At 37.3% G+C, this 19,941-nt stretch overlaps 1 protein-coding gene and 2 long non-coding RNA genes across 5 annotated transcripts in view; all 3 read right to left on the bottom strand.

The window, feature by feature from the left end:
• The window catches only part of LOC139116081 (uncharacterized), a 93,713-nt gene that overhangs the window by 50,929 nt on the left and 22,843 nt on the right, over positions 1-19,941 (bottom strand). The gene's annotated exons all lie outside the window — the stretch shown is intronic.
• On the bottom strand, positions 1,659-13,449 carry LOC139116080 (netrin receptor UNC5B-a-like). 3 transcript variants are annotated; one of them, XM_070678596.1, is made up of 9 exons: positions 12,963-13,449; positions 10,061-10,711; positions 8,111-8,780; positions 7,700-7,907; positions 7,181-7,362; positions 6,217-6,841; positions 5,740-5,862; positions 5,349-5,527; positions 1,659-5,061 (listed from the first exon to the last, which is right to left on the bottom strand). In XM_070678596.1, exons 2-4 carry the CDS (start codon positions 10,592-10,594, stop codon positions 7,840-7,842), a joined length of 1,272 nt encoding a protein of 423 aa, XP_070534697.1. In that variant the 5' UTR covers positions 10,595-10,711; positions 12,963-13,449; the 3' UTR covers positions 1,659-5,061; positions 5,349-5,527; positions 5,740-5,862; positions 6,217-6,841; positions 7,181-7,362; positions 7,700-7,839. The 3 variants fall into 2 exon arrangements, with proteins under 3 accessions (XP_070534697.1, XP_070534699.1, XP_070534698.1); XM_070678597.1 differs by having other exon boundaries at positions 12,992-13,449.
• The window catches only part of LOC139116538 (uncharacterized), an 11,037-nt gene continuing 7,824 nt past the window's right edge, over positions 16,729-19,941 (bottom strand). The window contains exon 5 of the long non-coding RNA XR_011548336.1: positions 16,729-17,285. This is a non-coding gene — a long non-coding RNA (uncharacterized lncRNA). The remainder of the gene's footprint in view (positions 17,286-19,941) is intronic.

The raw sequence follows: 19,941 nt of genomic DNA, 5'->3' as shown, positions 1-19,941 counted from the left end.
TTGGAGGGACAGCCGCAATTTATCACGCAAGAATTTTTGAAGAGATATGGTATTTCATACATTTGAGGGAGGGTCACCATATTTTGTGTAACTATAGAAGGCAAGATGTGGCTTATTTAGTGCTTCATTCAAAAATATCAAATCATAATACATGGAGTCTATCAGGCAAATTATTGACAATTTTCCCCCACAAAACATGCTGTATCTGTATATATATGTTTGATAATGCATTTAAATGTACTTTGCTTGAATTGGGAAGTAAAACGTGCATTTGTGTACAAGAAATTGATTTCTGAATTTCATCTAAAAAGTTGGTTCACTATCCATGGTGTCTATGATGAAACTATGAATAGTTTTTTCCAATACAAAAATAGGTAAATCTTTGCATTTGTGTACTCTTGATTATTGATATTAATGTTCTTGATTAGACTAGAGTGGTTACAAGTCTGTGGTTGTGTAAGAAATTTGATTTTGGAATTTCACCAAAATGTCGATTCACTATGCATGGCGGTCTATGATGAAACTATGAATAATTTTTTTTCAGTACAAAATTAGATAAATCTGTGCATTTATGTATGCTGGATTATTTACATTATTGTTCTTGATTAGACTAGAGTGGTTACAAGTCCATGGTTGTGCAAGAAATTTGATTTTGGAATTTCACTGAAAAGTTGTAGACTGAAAGATTCAGTCGTGTGCGGACGCTCGGCGCACTGCGACCTACGACCCTTTAGTAGTGAAGGGTCGTAGGTCGCAGTGCGCCGGAGCGCCCGCACACGACTGAATCTTTCAGTTTAGAGCATTTGAAGATGCACCGTAAATCGAATCCTAAGGCGAAGCATATAATGCTAATGGATCGCAACTGTTGCAATGGACACACACTCATACTCAATCGTTCGATGTAGTCTGCTTCACCGATATCTGCTTAAAGCCATTTTTGATGAATTACAATTGTCAGGCATGATAGACCCGGAGAAAAAGAGGTGGAGCTGTTGGAGTAAATCTCTGTCTTGGAGCCAAACGAATGTCACACTTTGAATCTAACTAAATCTGGGTTGAAGTAAAAATGCAATATAGGAGCTTACTTGTTGGAACATAGTACAGACCACCGTCTTCGACTGTGCATAACCTTCTGAACTATTGTTGTCATTGAAAATGTGCAAAAGTCTGGCCTCCCATAGATTGTTGTTGGAAATTTCAACATTCCAAATATTACATGGAAATCAACATCAGAGCAAGTGTGTATGACGCCAAATGATATAAGCAACTTCTTTTTGTATGAAGTAATTTAAAACTTCAATATCAATCAGGACTGTTTACTGCCAACAAGAGGGAGCAATTTTCTTGACCTGTGTCTGTCAAACATTGGCAAAGTAAGCGTTGAGGTCGGAGAAAACATTATAACCTCTGATCATCAATCCATGTCTGTATTATTGCAAGGCATAACAAAAGGTTGCCATTTCACATAGAGAGATGTACAGTTTTAAGAAAGCCAACCGGAAAAATCTAAAATCCGATTTGTAGCTATTTCTTTGGATTGATTTCCTAACAAGTGTCACCGGTGAGGAGTACTGTATGGAGACTTTTTATGATCTAATTATGTCAGCTGTTAAAGACCATACAGAATAGATATAATAATAACAGGACAAGAATCTCCACAAACAAACAAACAAAACAAGTTTATTCAGACACGTGCCTATTAATGACTATTTTTGCTACGGCGCAATTCTCGAAAGAAAACAAATTAATATTTGTATTTGTATAATTAAATTATAAATTACGATACACCCATTGCATAAATTGTAAAAAATTTAATGATTAGATACACAAGGGTTAATCGCAGCAAAAACATCAAAAACGTCAATGCAGGCAACTGTGTGAATATTTCCCACTAATATTTGATCCACGTTTCAACAAGTTTCGTTATGTATACACAATAAACATTATTTAATTGTCTATTACATGGTCTGTCAACATGGTGCAAGTGTGACGTGCACTTTGGCAACTGAATTCAACGAGTGTCGACAATTACAACGCACCAAGCGTACACAGGCCGTGGATTCAGGAGTAGATAAGGTGGCTATAGTTGATTCACAGTACAGATACATTGAAAACGTATTGAGTTACATTACTTCGGGTTTATTAGTTTTCTTGCCCGTCTCGTTAAGCATGCCTTTACAAATATAAACCGCTGAGCTCTCTGGTAACTTTTCATCATTCAATGACGCAGTGGAATGTTTGCGGTCTCGCTTTTGTGTTGATCAAGTTTAAAAATGGAGTAAAATATTTGGATTCAAATTTGGAAAATTTCTGAATAATATCACATTGCTTATAACGTTTAATTCTTAAGATGACGTTTTTTTATTTAGAACGATCGCTATATTGATTTGCATCAGCAATGAAAAAACTACTATTTGGCCACTGAAGCTAAATTTCGGAATCTTACCAGGCTATAAAGTCATATGTCCCAAAATTTTCTTCAATATTAAAATTTTTAATATCAGATTTGAACCGTACCTATACTAAAACACGCTGTGCTCATGACGGAGGTGCAACCAAATCTGTAGCGCTTTCTTGATGTGCCCTAGTCTCGTAAGACTAAATAGAAGCAAGCAACGAAACAAGTTGGTTGTTAGAAAGTGACAAAATATGTCAGCTTTGAGTTTTAGTTTTTTAGGTCGGATAAAACTCTTGGAGTATAACTCTTCTTGTGCATATAGTACGGTAATTTAGACATGGCGACTTCGGGCTTCGACAAAAGACGGGTCGACTTTTACATTCATGAAGAGGTCTCGTATGAAGGCCTTATCCTATGCATACTGCAGGCGAGACCAAGACTTTGCAACCATGTTATTATGTCTCCTAAATTGGGCGCGACATGACTAGCTTCTTGGTAACACTTTAGCAAATAACATGTTTACATTGACACAAAACAAAATAGTTGGCGACAAAACTACTTCAAGTACACAAAATGTGAAAAACAACGGAATTTTTGACTGAATTTTATAAATGTACATCAAACAAAGTTTCGAAAGAGAAAGTAATGAATGAAAACATTGAACTGCTGTTGATATTAATTTACTCACAAGGGGACCTGTTGTTCTATTGTCAGAGTGTCATGTTTCTGTGATTCTGCTTTGCTCGTATAGATTCATTTCAAAAAGTTTAGATTCCGTTCACTTCCACTTTATTGAAACCACAGCGAATAGTTACGCCACACGGTATCAACAAAATAGTGACTTATTTCATGATGGAGGATGTCTAGGTGCTACATCCATGCTATTTTTCATCGCAACCATTTGTCATATTGAGCTGCAAATAGAGAATTAAAAAAGCTGGAACTGTCAGGATATGGTGTCAGCAACGAGGAACAGGTGATGTTATCTTTGTGGTGTGGATAAATCAACAAAAGCCAAACAGCATTAAAGAAACATGACAAGAATATCATTGGGCTTAGCAAATCCATTCAAAATTGCTTGTCTTTGTAGCAATCTCATACTAAATCATGCAGTCTACTTTCGAGTCCTATGGACTCTGTATCAATCGTACAACCGATCAGCATTCATCGGGTAGTATAGAATGGAACATCCTCTGGTCCTGGAGAAATACTGGGTCGTGCTGAACTTCTATATTATTGATTTGCTCACCCTTGTAATTTAACAAATGCATCACCATGCAATAAAATGACAGATCTCACTCATCTATAAAGAAATAACTTTGTGTGTTTCAAAGACAAAGAACAAAATCACTATCAAAATTGACGAGAAAAATTTCTTAAACACAATGTAAAAAAATACTGTACCATTGTGCAACTTATTTCTATAGAATCTCATCAAACATGCTACTCACCGATACTGTTTACATGTGATTACAAAGTGTGTCATAAATTTGGTCAGTATATGTACACACTGACATCACACATAGTGACATACTTGGGAAAGTGCCCCCTGGTGTGCATTTTGCATACATAGGCCATAGTGTATGCCCCTGTTTGTGATAGATATTCATTTATTTTAATTTACCGACCACCTACAGTTTGATGACGAAAAAGTGGTTGCCCGACCGACATCCACTATAGAAATGCAGAACGAAAGATGCCCCTGGCTCAAATCAATGCATGAAGATTGGAGATATCAATATATGGGTAATTGTAATCATGGTCCCTTACGTTCTATACAGATCTGTGTGTGGCTATGTACGGTATCTCTATTGTGGCGATACATTTTTAGAATATTACTGTTCCCCAATTTATCAATAAAATTCAGCGAAACGGAATTAAAAAACGAAAACACTGTTGGTACAACAGCCGTAGTGGGCAGTTCCGTTGTTAGGGAATTTTAAGTCAATAAACTGGATTGAGTAAAGGTATTCCTTTACATTCTTAATTTCTATAGAAAAATATCAGATATGATTTACATTGTTGATATGATTTACATTGTTATAAATTACATTGTTTGTTGAAAAATTAAACAATAGACAGGACAGCAGTTTGTGCCTGGCTTTCTGTGCAATATTCGACATTCTTGTTCATCATTCACGCTCCTCTCGGCAAGAACCCTTGAGGCCTCATTTCCTCTTTTCCGACTCCTCTTTAAATTCACTAACTTCAAGAGACGGAGAAGTTTGGCGGGGGCTTTGTTTTGAACTGCTGTCTCCATTTTGCATATCCTCAAGTTGCTCCCTGTATTCTATTTCATCTCGCACGACTTCAGCCGCTTGTTCATTCCCGATCGTCTTAAGATCTTTCTAACTCAAGCAGTGATTCTTTTAGAGAACGATTTTTTATGTTAATTTTAACATGGAAGAAAAAACAGAGAAGCCTATTGAACGGACTTCGCGATCCTCCTATGGTAGCCAATTGAGAGGGATTCAGTCCATATTCACCACCAAACCCTTCCCAATCTGTTCCATTACCACGTTTGACATCCATTATCTCACAAAGTAATCGCCATCGATTGGAACTGATATTGCTGTCGAGTGGGCTCCAATCGTCATTCCAGTTACGAAATAATTCGGGAATACTGTCCCTGTCGCCTCTTGCTCTGAGGCTGACTCACTAGCCTACAGTAGACAAACGGGATAGAGCAACAATTATATTTAATTTTTAAGGCTTGATACAACAACCGCTTAAAGAAGGAAAATACATTGAAACTTTCAGGCAGTAAACCAGAAGAGAGTGAGTCACTTGGCACCTCAACAGTTTTGACGTCCTTACATTACTGGAGGTATTCACGAGGAATGCTAAATAGGAGCACTCGTGGTGACGAAACAAAATAAGCTGACTGTTGTCACATAGTGAACAAAGTTGAGTGACAATAAAAAGCAAAGCTTCATTCACATATACTTACACTGGTGCTCTTTCTACGTTCCAATAGATCGATTTCCGTTTCTTTGTCGGACACATCGAGGGATACACAGACTGTGCAATGGAACGAGCGTGGAGGCTTGGAGTCAGGTGACTGGTACTCATATGTGTGCTTACACCGGCGACGCGACCCTCCTGGGCGATATCCCCGATACTTATTTCCTGAAGGCGCAAGAGAGAGAGAGAGAGAGAGAGAGAGAGAGAGAGAGAGAGAGAGAGAGAGAGAGAGAGAGAGAGATTTAACTACACATTGTACTATAAGACACAAAGTAATATTTAGTTTTAGACAAACATCAAACATTTCTGTATGTACAACAAAGCTTCAAAGCAAATACATCAGCAAGAAATATCTGAATTCATGTATTTGGCGTTACCTTTTGTTTACTACTTCCCAAGAGCCGCCATTTACTTTCATTAACGTCATTAATTTGTATCTTCAATATTCTATCGTGGATCGCGACACTGTAGGGTTTATATTCTGTCCACTTGTCAGTTCCCTGCAAATTTTTGAGACAGACATAACGACCATAATGTTGCAGTTGGGTGCATATGTGGTTGGGCACAATATGTCCCTTAAGACAAATGTTATATCACTGATGACTCCCGAAAAAATGGCACTGAAACGTTTCGTTGGTCCGATTACCTTACAATATGATTACCCTTTAGTCAATGTATATACCAGATATACCTGGTATAAACTATAAAGAGTACAAATAAGAGCACATTTATTGTTAAAAGTATAAAGGGCATATTGCAGTCTATACATGTGGTTGTTTCTTATAAATCACAGAGAGATTCCGAAATTGGCTCCCCTAACAAATAAGTGAAATCAACACACTAATATATTTTACCTGTTTGGCTTCAGCTCCACCAGCTGCCGATTCCGTATCGTACCAAGCGCCAACATGGACCCGAAAAAACTCGTCACCTTCAAAGGTACCCTTTGCACCGATTGTGATACGTCGTTGAGCTTTGTCGACGTCGCTGTCCTTTGGATCTGCCTCCGCAACGTAATCGGTGAAATGGTCAAGGAAGAGAAACACCGAACCATCTTTCACCAGTACATCATTTACCCCAGCTTTCCCACTTACTCTCCCCAGATTTTGTCATGGCGGTGAAATTCCAAGAATTCTCATCCACGGCGCTGTGCGGAAAGGAGAGCAGCACATCTTTATTGAATTTCGCTCCATCTGGACCACAGTGCACTAGTGGAGTAAGTATTACCTTTCCTGGATGGATTTCACCGTACTTGTAGGCGGTAACATTGCAATAGACTGGTTGTCTCTTTCCATCTTCGACAGCTCCTGGTGGAATTGTCAGGATAACATCTTTGTTTGGTATTTTCAGGTAACCGCCGTCGCTGTCGAATACGCTGCCGAAGAAGTTGCCTTCGTTGAATAGTTCCCCAACTCTGCAAGCGGCTGCAAACTTTTGAAACTTTTCAACAATCGCCCTCTCGACTGAGCGATCAGGTGTCTACATCAATATAAAAAAGTGAAACACTCTTCTAGTTACACACCAAAGCCAGAAAATGCTACCGATCTGTTATAGCATGGCTGGACTAAATTGAAAATCCAGACACTGATTTTGCTTTCGAGATGAAGTATTGTATATCATTACAGATACGAAGAATTAAGTAAATGTACCTCCCATCTTATCGTGTATGTTATCCATATTTCGATCATGTCAAACTATTTGCAAAATTGACAAAATAGTGAAACAATAGTGTAACTTTTCGATTCCCAGATTTGTGTTACCCGAAATCCTCACTAAAGTATGACTTAAGGAAAATTGCGAATAGTCCTGGAAACTTACTGGCAACTGTACTCTTGCTAAGTGCTGATATGTTACGCTGAGTACCTTCGGAACGATTTCTGTGGTACTTGTGGCTAGAATTTTGTTCTGTGGCGACATAGTGTGTTCCCAGCTATCCTTCTCGATGTCGCTGAGGAAAACACCGATGGAAGGTTTTCCGATCTTCTGTGAATAATTCATCGCTGAAATGGTGTTTAAAGTTCAATGTTAACAATCTTCAGATAACCAGCAAGGCTATTCAAAGTTTATGTAAAATCAAATCAGATATATTTTTTTTGTAAATGTTCAGAGGAAGGACATCCCACATTTTTTATGAATGGCTATGTCAAAGTTCTCGCATCGGGATAAAGAAAGGTTTTAAACTGGACTATGTACCGGAGAGAGAGAGAGAGAGAGAGAGAGAGAGAGAAGAGAGAGAGAGAGAGAGAGAGAGAGAGAGAGGGGGGGGGAGTTGTGTATCTATGTGTATGTTTGTGATTATTTTATTCGCTGTATACCGTGAACATCCATTAGGCCTACCTGTTCGACACATTGCCGAATACGTTGTTCTTTGGTCAAACAGAAAGATGACAAACTCTGTATTATCGATAGTTTCAATAATCTGAGGAGCAGAGGTAGAAAGGCAAACACTTCCGACACTGTACCCTTTGTTCGAGAAATCAGACGTTAACTCGGATGGCAGACTGTTCTTCTTTGTTGAACGACATCAGTGCCACATCGAACGGTCCTTGACGGTAATTAAGAAAAGGGTCAACGTCAATATGCAATAGGTTATATAACCAGTCTTTCAAAGCGTTGGTATATAACATTGTATCACTGAAACGACGGAGCCTAATAACAAAATCGCAGCTACGTACAATTAATTTCACTCATACGCAAAACGAAAAGTGCTTTAATGAAATCTGATCCATATAATAATCATGAACTTACCAACTTGTTCAGAGTCTTTAGTAGTATAATGACGTTTACCGGTAATCTCCAGGAGGGCACAGTACGCATCGTCTTTGATTTCTGATTCAGAGTCTTTACATATCGAGTACAAGACATCCATTAGTATTCTATCTTTTCCAATGCTCTCTGCGTTATCTTTATTCATGGCTAGCATCCATGACAGCAAGACTGTGTTTTTAATGGTGTTTACTTCCCAAGGTAGTGCCTTGGAACGGTTACAGCAAGGTACATATACGACTTCTCCGAGACAAAAGTTTGAAAATAGTGAGAAGATTAGAACCTTGTTGTTATCGTTCCAGGCTAAATCTATGAGATATTGGAGGATTATATCAGGAGTTAAAATTGTGCTTGGAGTCAAACCAGTGAACTCTTCATACAAAGAATACATTCTCAGCAATGGGATGGCAACCTGCTGTAAATTTTCCACGCACTCAACATGACGGTTTATTGACTCAGTCGTTATGTATCCCTGACAAGCAATTTGACTCAATACAGCGAATGAGAAAAACTGGATGTCAGGTTGTTTATGTGACGTGAACTTCTGTAGAACATCGGTGAAAGGTGGAGCTGCCATGGTTTGCGCTTGCCGCTGATATTTCGCAGAGATCAGTAACAATCGGAGAAACGCAACAATGATATTGTTTCGGATCTGTAATGTAAAGATACATGTATTTTAATGTGTTCGAGCATTTTGTATGTCGAAAATCTGCCGAAACTTTAGGCATCTACATCAACTGGCACAATTCAAGAGCAACCATTATCGCACGCCTGTTTTTACATGAACAATGTGTATGGTAAAGTTCAGTTTTTAAGCCCCTAGGATGGTGGCAAAGTCAAGATGGATATCCCTCTGAGATTGTAAGACTGCAAAAAGAGGGGGGCATGCTTTTTACACACAGCGCAGAAGAGAGGGTAACTTGACCTTTTTGTCCACCATAAAATACTTTTCAGTGTCCAAAACATTCCCTGCATGAGCCTCTGCAGTCAGTCAATGATAAGGTATGTACTATCTGTCTTATTAACATTTTGTTTCGGCAGAGACTTACTTACCCCAGTTTTTACCAGCGGAATTGAAAGGTTCCTTGCATGTTCTGGGATTTACGTGCAAATTAACTGTTCAACAAAGACCTGGCATTTGTTCAGAGTTTATGATGTCAAATTACTGATATCGAACTCTTCTGTACGAAACATATGCGCAAAAAATATCATAGGAAATAAAAATTTTGGAATATAGGTATGTATAACTTTGGTTTTCATTGCCAATTAGTATTGGTATAAGAATGTGATGTATAAGAAATATATTAAATATAAGTCTTTGCATACTCTGTCAAGGTACCATAGATTGCGGTTCATATCGAAGACTTAAACTTGCGCACAAATTTTCCTTCAGTAAACTGTTTTAAACCATTCCCTTTCGAAATCAATGAAAAACAAGGGGTCATCGTGCAAAATTGATGCTAGAGAAACAAATTACCGGGCTATTAAAAATTCAAAATGGCCGCTATCATTGTGTTAACTCTATGGGGGGGGGGGGGGTGAAATTTTCGATTTTCACAACAATAAGCCATTTAAAGGACACATTTGGTATACTTGGAAAAGCAATTTGCCTGACAGTGAATCCTACAGGCAATTTAGTGCAGAATTAAGGAAGTAAACATGTTGTAAAACATATCGACAGTGACGATAGAAGAAGAGGAAGAAAAAAGAGGACCAAGAATACTGAATCCCTGTAACAACAAAAGGGCCGAAGCCACCCTGAATATTCAAATCAGCTGAATACTGTACATAACATTGATCGTAACATATTGCAGCCAGAGATGAAAATCTCTGGTAGCGATGACTATGATATCGTAGTCAATGAAACTTGCAGCGAGCAAAGCAAAGTGTTAAAGAACTTTAACTATCAGATGAGAAACAAGATTTACACACTTGGTTGTCATCAGGCAAGACTGGATCTTGTAAAAGTGACAGCTTCTGAACGAAACGTGTGAAGTATCTGCTAGTAAGTAGACATTTGTTGAATAGCTCACTCGAACTGCTGCACATGCTGTAATAATCAAGTGCATTTGGTATCAAGAAACTTGATACTGGGTGATTTTCCTCCAGTCCCGTGAGTAAATTGTACAATTCTCTGCACAAGCCATTAGCAAATACTTCAGCGTTTTGCATTTCAAATAGCCATTCCTCAATAGGAGCGTTCTGTTCAATAGTTTGGGCTGTAATGAACGTTATGTTTGGTAATATAGTACTCAGTGTTGGTTGATCAGGGTAGAGCAATGCAGGAACCGGTACAAATTCAGGGAGTTGCAACTGTGAGAGCGCTATGTCAGTTATGAGATCTTGGGTAACATCACTTTTTTCTGACCAGGTTTTGCGTGAAGAAGACCATATCACTGCCAGGATTTCCCAAACATGCAACATTGGACCGGGGTGATTATATTTCCCTTGAACATATGATAGCATTTTTGGAAGTATCTTCCCTGTATGGATCTTGTCGATGAACTCAACATTGCTCGGAAGAGAAAATAATTGCAATATCACAAACAGGAGATCATCCAGAAGACTGGGCAGACTTGAATTCTGCGAAAAAGAACAAAAATATTACATTTAAACATTAATATATGCAATCGAGAAGGTAATTGCAACTTCGTTTACAGCAAGAAAGGGGAAAATTTGACGATGACTTTACACCAGATGTTGTTGTATCAGTCATATACACCAGACACTTTGGTTATATCTGTTCTCAACTTGTTTCAAAAGTGGCAAGTACTTAGAGGTGAAAATAACACACCGTAACAACGGGATGGCCCTACCTCAGACACAAGTACATATGCAGCCTTCTTCTGTCAGATAATCCTCTGACAAGTTATGTCTATGTATGTAGGGCAACGGAAGTTTGAAATTCAACATGTCTGCTAATATTAATATTTACAACTACAGTATGATATAGACAATGTATGATATATACCACTGATACAATTTGCCAAGCTCTTTGCTGTAATTTAAACATTTGAGGTAAGTAGATATATCCTTGTGGCATCAAAAGTCTCACTAATGATCGTCACATTCATGTCTTCATTCCAAAATTGTTTGCATTAGGCTGCTATCACAAAAAGTGTGAGGGGGATGGCTGGAGGAATTCAGGGGATGGTCATCGAAAATTTGGGGGTACTGAAGGGGTACCTTGAAAGTTTTGTGCTGCTTATTATTGGGGACCTGAAAATTTTTGGACCTTTACATTACACAATACCAAGGTTTGTCAGGGAATTCATTAAAAATGAATAACATTTTAATGTCATTCAATTGTTCTAATGTTAGTAACAATAAAACAGAATCTAGATACATTTTGTCATACTTAATGACTTTATCTTGAAAAAATCTAAGCATGTATGATTTTTCGTAAAAATCCAAACAAGTTGGCCTAGGGATGGGGCTGAAGCTGCAACTGTTGATAACTATTTCAATATTTCTATGCAATATATCAAATACAGTTTCTTGTTGTCTGCCTACAGCATGATGAAACACACAATATTCAGTTTGTCGACAAACCCTGCATATAAAAAATATGTAATGGATGATAATTGAATTAGAATCTAGACTGAAAGTCATCTGTCAATGATACGAATGTACAGTACAATACACAGGCTGTGTTAGCAAGCTGAATACTATACAGTTCAACATGCTGTAGGGAGTAGAACAAGAACACAGTTGTATAAACTGAACAAAAATAATGGTCATAATACAGCTACTGCCTTGCTACTACAGTGTCACTGTAACTGCATAGCGGCAGTGATAGAGGTAGCTCTGACTCTGATGTAGTTGAAGAAGAGTTTTTGTCAAATGATGCTCATGACAGTGAAATATACTTGTACATACGATCAGACCAGAGAGCAACACATGATATGAAAACCAGGAAACTTGAAAGTTATCAGGGATTTTGGAATTCTGGCATATGAGAATAATCAAATATTAAAGAAGAAAGATGGGGTCAACGTACGTCACCATGCTTGATTTTCTAAATTTTCACATTCTCATTGTAAAATAGCACAAAAGTAAAACTTTGAACAGTAATTACACAAATTTAAATGAAAAAAATGCGTGAGTGAATGAAGATTTATTGTTTATTTTATGAAATATTTTAATCTTCCAATATTATTAATTTTGAGTCTAATTCTTAGGCTTATGATGTATAGTACTTTGAAAAAATATTTTGGTAGATCATGGTTTATTGTGCTCAGTTTTTCAAAATTTGGCAAAATTTAGCAAGGAATTCACAATTTGCATACTCTCTCATGATCGTCATCTTGTGTGCTCTTCAGCAGGTTCCATTGAACTCTAGTCAGCTTAGACTGCTTAATACAAACAATTCACTGATGCTTTTAAAAACGAATCAATTTCAGAACTTGCCTTATAGGAATATTAATCTACAAACTGCTAGTAACAGGTAGTGTCGAACATCTGCGAGTAGAACTGCCAAAGACATGTCTATTTTTACTTTGCATGCATCCCTAATAGTATGCGGCTATATTATAATTGGGGGGGGGGGGACTAGAAAAATTTTGATCATATAGACGGGGGGACTTGAATTTTTTAGGGCACTTAGGGGGATTTGAAAAAAAAAAAGATTTCAATCGAGATTCCTCCAGCTCCCCCTAACCAACCGTTATTTGTGAACGCAGCCTTCAACTTCTTTATATTTCACATAACTGAATTCCGTAACTAATGAAATCAAACACATCTATACTTCCCAGTTGTTTGTATCTTTCTTGGATATTTTCATTCGTCAACAAAAAAAGGAGAAGACGAACTATGTCTGATTTAAAAAACTCACGAGAGAGATTCTCACTGTATTTTGCGTACCAAGCTAGCCAGCGTAGGAGTGTGAGCTTCATGCGAATTGCTGGTATAATTCCTTCGAGGCTGATTGCATCGGCTCTATCATGCACGCTATGTCTTGCCGGATGAACTCCAAAGGATGGTCTTCGCTTAGGTAGTCAGCGAATGATGTAAGCGCCCTTACTCCCCCTACTGCTACTCTGAACTTGTCAGCGAAAAGAGTCAGAAATTCGACGCCATCACTTGGGTCCGAGTAGTTAATAGCGGTGGGTAACTTTATTGAGGGTTTATCTCGTTTGATCAATGCATGGTTGATTGCGAGAAAGGTCACCGCCCATCTGCTGATGCTGACGTCAATTTCACGACCTTCTTGAACCATCTTACAGAGCAAATCAACGGTAGTGTCATCAATCGTTTCCTCTCCGTAACCATGGTGTGCAATTGCAGTAATGAGTCTGAGAACGTCACGTACAAAATCCGTTGCTTCCTATAGGGAAATATAGAGGTATATTGTCTAATTTGTAAGTTAGAAATCATGAAATTCAATGTTAAATCCAAATCCATATGACATGTCCAGGTTATTGTTTCAAGAAAGAGTAATGTATTTGGCACGATTAAACTTGTTTTGGGATGTAAACGTTGCGTCTTTGAATAAGATCGAATTCATTACTTGTACAAATCCCTCAATATTTTACTTGCATTAAACTTTCAACTTTTGAACTCCCGTTTTGGACTAGGGTTGTCGCATTTTCAACTTTCGAACTGTTATTTTTGACTAACTCCTATTTTTGACTAATTCATAGAGGGCGAACACGATCAAAATGAGCTTCAAGCTAGTCACATGCGACCTACCACAATGAGCTGGTGTCATTAGCTCACGTGTTCACACAGTGAGCTTATGTTGCAGCGATGTCTGTCTGTCTGTGTGTTTGTCAGTCTCTCTGTCTGTGTGTCTCTGCACCAGTCTTTTGGCCCGATATCTCAAAAACGGCTTATCAAATCAGAATCAAATACAGAGATTAAGTTTGCAAATGGCAAGAACTAATTAGTTTTTGGTGCGTGTGGGTTAATACTTTTGTTCATTTGCATAATTAATGATTTCAGAAAAAACGGATAAACATTGAAAACGGCTGCAACACAATTTGATTACATTTCCTACATGTGTTGATAACACAGGATATGTTAGCCGTGAAAGGTATAAAGGAGTGACATGAAAGATAATTGCTAATTTGCATATTTAATGAACTTTCCTAATTAGGGATATATCTAAATTGACTAGACCAAAGTTGATGAAACTTGGTATGTATATTAAGATACTATGATTTAAAAATATTTAACTGCAATAGATTATGAAACACGTGAGCATTTTTCGTTCATATCTGGTTATCCCTTGCCGACCTTATCTCCGCGCATGTTCGAACAATTCAACTTAGTTTCTATCCATAAAACAGCTCAGTTATCTACTATCGGAACCTGAAATCACTTTCTGTTAGACAGCTGTTTTTCATCTTCTTGTGTCTATATGATTCGCGTCTCATCATTGCTAAGGGTGTCCTATATGCTGTACATATCTAAGTCTTTCAAATTTGATTTAAATTTTGCCAGAAATATATCATATTTCTGGCAAAGTACTCAGAATGCGCGACTTTGCCGAAATGCTGACATTTCGACAAATAATTAGATACAGTCAAACTGTAAACAAATGTCCTTCATAAATACGTTCAATGTCTGAAAATGAATCAGTCTCTAAAGAATAGATAGCCATGCTCCATGAATGGGCAGACGTTTATCCTCACTTTTTATAAAAGCATAACGTATTTTAATATAATGTAAATATGTAAATATTCAACATCGATTTCGTGATGAAGACCGAAATTCGCGACAGAACCGGATCGGCAGCTATCCTGGCGAAGGATATGCAGTGATTAAAATCGACAGGGGATACCCAAGTATAAACTGAAAATGCTCACATGTTTCATCACATATTGCAGTTTTGTGTATAAATTCAACTTTTGCCACATGTTTGCAACTTCATTGAATTGTTCATGGTCAACACACGAACAATGCCAACCACATCATCATCAGATATGCAAATTATAAATTACCTGACGACATGGAAATGCAAAATGACTTTCAATATTGTTTTACCTGGTATCACCAATGTAGATAGCATGTTTCACCAACATTTATCAAGTAAATACAAGTATATATCCCATATTAGGAAAGTTCATTAAATGTGCAAATTAGGAATTTGCTGAAGCAAAGTGCTAAATGACTTTGAATAATGTAATCATAGTGTCTTCAATGTACATAGCAAGTTTCGTCAACTTTGGTCGAGTCAATCAAGATGTATATCCTTAATTAGGAAATTTTATTAAATACGCAGATTAGGAATTTGCTGACGTAAAAAAATTTAGCGACTTTAAAAATTATCTTCAATGTACATAGCAAGTTTCATCAACTTTGGTCCAGTAAATTCAGATAAATATCCCTAATTAGAGAAATTCATTAAATATGCAAATTCGGAATTGGCGGAAGTAAAAATGCTTAATGACTTAGAATATTGTTGTATCATAGTATCTTCAATGTACCTAGCAAGTTTCGTCAACTTTGGTTGAGTCAATCGAGATATATATCCCTAATTAGAAAAGTTCATTAAATATGCAAATTAGGAATTGCCTGAAGTAAAAATGCTTATTAACTTCCAATAATGTTATATCATAGTATCTTCAATGTACATAGCAAGTTTCATTATTTTTGGTCATGTCAATGAGGATAAATATCCCTAATAAGCAGTCCGGGTAATGTCCATATAGAGGATAGTTTGGAAGAGCCAATGGCATACCGTATATGTAATGAGCTCGAGGTTAAGGCAAGAACCAATCACATACTGTACATGTAACGAGGGTTAAAGGTTTGTGTGAACACGTGAGCTAAAAACGGCACTGCATCGGTTACCATTTGCATGGACTCTCTAGCGCATCACACAGGGATAACCCGAGAAATCCGATGACGTCACGTGACGTATCTATGACGCGTTCTGACGTAGAATGGCCATGAATACACATGCATTTCGTTTTAGTGAATGCAATGAACGAAGCAATTTAGGGATGCCTACACAAATACTGAAAGCCGCTAAGAAAAACGCCGGTGGTTTGACTTCGATGTGGGAATGTTGGAATGGGAGTTCAAAAGTTGTTGGTACGAAAGTTGAAAATGTGACTCCGAGCCCAAAATGTGAGTCGGTCAAAAAGAAATCTTCCATACCGTCGAAAACAATCAGTGTAAATATTATATTTAAAGATGCTCTGACGATATTTTCTCCAATTTATCATTGACAGATAAAAGTACCAAAATATGTGCTGCAATTTATATAGTCTGTCAATACTTTCAAAACTATTCCTCAAACCAATACAGCATAAATCTACGAAGACTGAATTTCTCAAATAGGTATTTGAGAACTGAAATAGCGTATAGAAGTGTGAAAATTTTGAAAAATATTAGCTAATGGGCAAGAGCCATCAGGGGTTTCGTAAGCTGGAAGAATATTCTTCTCTAAAATCACCGAAAGAAACTGTTGAAACATTCATGATGATCAAAAGGGCACCGTCGAACAATGAGCTGTGATTTTATAGGATATTTGTCATTATAAGAGTTAGAATAAATAAATAAATAAATAAATAAATAAATAAATAATAAATAAATAAATAAATAAATAAATAAAAGTTGCAAATAATTATTTCCTATGTGACTTACGACTTCATTCGTTTTAGCATTTCCGTATACATATCTTAGAACAACCTTCAAAAGTCCGATCCCTGTGCTGTTTATCACAAACGCATCTACCACTGCTTTGCTTGTCATAGCTGTTTGTCCAATAGCTTTTATCAGATTCCACAGGCGGCGGCGTTGTGATGTTGACATACTGAGTATTTCCTTTCAGGTTTGTTGCCAGAAAGTTCGATTGCTTCTTCACTGGCATTCTGAATAAATCCAGAATCAGCGAGAAACTGTCCAACAACTGGTGTAATCTCAGACATGTTTAATCTTGAGTGCAAAAGACCTTCATTTACGGCCGCGACGTTCTCTTCACTTGCCTTTAACATAATTCCAGCATTTGCTATATCTTGTTCACGTTCAGCGAATAAAATGCTATCAAAACCAAGGCTTTTCCCGGTAATTAATGTACGCGAAGTCGAGTGAAGTATACGCCAGTAAACACTAAATAAGTCATTTTGGGTCAGATATCTCCAAACGACTTTTCTTGGCATATTTGTAACAGCAAATCCAGTAGTTTCTCTGTCAACCATGCCCATCTCTGCAAGAGATAAAAAGGCTTGAGCATAACTATGATATACGACGAATAAGCCTCCATACTTAATTGTCTGTACATGTTCCAGCACTTGAAACAATACGCGAGCACATTAATACCTCAATATACTTTTACTGCTCTACCGGTGACGAGAATACTGTTCTGTAGAGACCAGTTCACTGCAATGCCTTAAAGGTTTTGGGAAACATCATTGACATCTATTCACATCTATAATGACTCAGGTCGTAGATATCCCGAAGTCAATGCGATGCTATTCTTTTACTATCTTGTTCGGACTCGCGCAGACCACAAAATGCAATCAGACTCAGCCAAATTCATCTGACCCTTTCTTACAACGCAAGGTTTAATTCTTGTTTTTTATTCGAAAGACTGGGTCTTCGTCATATTCACTTCCATAACTGCTCTATCATTCATTTCAAGAACACGAGTTTGCCTTTAGTGGATCCTATTACACGAGAATACAGACTGAGCAGTGTTATACACCAAGAGAATCTCACATAATATTGAACCATTGCGGCACTTCCAAGTTGACGAACTCCTTTGAGAAACAAGTCATCGTTGATGACACAGTCCCCACTTGTTAATGGGTACTTTGATTACAGGTCCTCAGAGAGGATAGAGTCCTCTTTATTAGGTCTGTGATAAAAATACTTTGATACAGATGGCACTCAATGGCCAAGAATGAGTTCCATGGTGATGAAAACATAAAACCAATTTAGGCCACTATCCTAAAGGTCATTAAATGAGACAACTGGGAATTAGTTGACAGGATGTTGCAAAACATTTTTTCATACTATCCTAACACTAATAGATTATCACCGGTACCATATTTCATAAAGTTTAATGCAGTATTTACAACACTATGAGATCAACATCTGTATCAAGTTTCATCAAATTTGACGTTGTATTTGTGGATATATCACTCCAAGTCTAATTATGAAAGTTCATTACATATGCAATTACAAATTAATTACAATGACACTGATAAATGTCTTTTTCACTGTTAAGCAATGTGAGCTTAACATCTGTACAAAGTGTCATGAAATTTGATGCAGTATTTCTTGACATATCAGCCTAATTATGGAAAGTCAATAATTGACATGATACTGCTTACATGATGTGAAACAACTTGACAAGCATGTACGAAATAGGTCAATGTCCTTGTACCAACTTTGAATGATACTGGTGGAAATATGTCTGAGTTATGGCGCAGTACATGAGAAAATCGTAACGAAATCGCCGCCACACAGCGATATTTGATCTTACTGTTTAAAAAATCAACATGTATATGTATGACATAAATCATGATCAATGTCCAGGTACAAACTTTAAATAAAATCAGTTGAGACTTGCCAGAGTTATGGCTCTCGACATGAAAAAAAAAACAAAACAAAATTGCCACCCTGTGGCCATATCGGACCATATCGAGAAACAAATCAAAGTACATATTATTTATACTATAAGTCAATGTCCTTGTACCAACTTTGAATAAATTTGCTTGATACATGTCTGAGTTATGGTTCAGGACATGGAAAATTGTAAAAAAAATGGCAACATGGCGGCCATATTGGATCGTATCACAAAACAAATCAATGTGCATATGTATGACATAGGTCAATGTCCTCGTACCAACTTTGAATAAAATCAGTTGAGATATGCCTGAATTATGGCTCTGTACACGATAAAATTGTAACAAAATGGCCGCACAGCAGCCATATTGGATCATATCACAAAACAAATTGACGTGCATATCTATGACATTGGTCAATGTCCTTGTACCAACTTTGAATAAAATTGGTTGAAATATGTCTGAGTTATGGCGCTGTACATGAAAAATCGTAATAAAATGGCCGCCTGGCGGCCATATTGGATCGTATCACAAAACAAATCAACATGCATATATATGACATAGGTCAATGTCCTTGTACCAAGTTTGAATAAAATCGGTTGAGATATGCCTGAGTTATGGCTCTGTACATGAAAAAATCGTAACAAAATGGCCGCCTGGCGGCCATACTGGATCGTATCACAAAACAAATTGACGTGCATATCTATAACATTGGTCAATGTCCTTGCACCAACTTTGAATAGAATCGGTTGAGATATACCTGAGTTATGGCTCTGTACATGAAAACATAACAAAATGGCCGCCTGACGGCCATATCGGATCGTATCACAAAACAAATCAATGTGCATATGTATGACATTGGTCAATGTCCTTGTACCAACTTTGAATAAAATCGATTGAAACATGCCCGAGTTATGGCTCTGTACATGAAAAAAATCGTAATAAAATGGCCGCCTGGCGGCCATATTGGATCGTATCACAAAACAAATTGATGTGCATATGTATGACATTGGTCAATGTCCTTGTACCAACTTTGAATAAAATCGGTTGAAACATGTCTGAGTTATGGCTCTGTACATGAAAAAATCGTAATAAAATGGCCGCCTGGCGGCCATATTGGATCGTATCACAAAACAAATTGATGTGCATATGTATGACATTGGTCAATGTCCTTGTACCAACTTTGAATAAAATTGGTTGAAACATGTCTGAGTTATGGCTCTGTACATGAAAAAATTGTAATAAAATGGCCATCTGGCAGCCATATTAGATCGTATCAGAAAACAAATCGAC

This window comes from Ptychodera flava, chromosome 17, assembly GCF_041260155.1.
Source record: "Ptychodera flava strain L36383 chromosome 17, AS_Pfla_20210202, whole genome shotgun sequence".
NCBI lineage: Eukaryota > Metazoa > Hemichordata > Enteropneusta > Ptychoderidae > Ptychodera > Ptychodera flava.
This window is presented reverse-complemented; position numbering and strand designations above follow the sequence as displayed.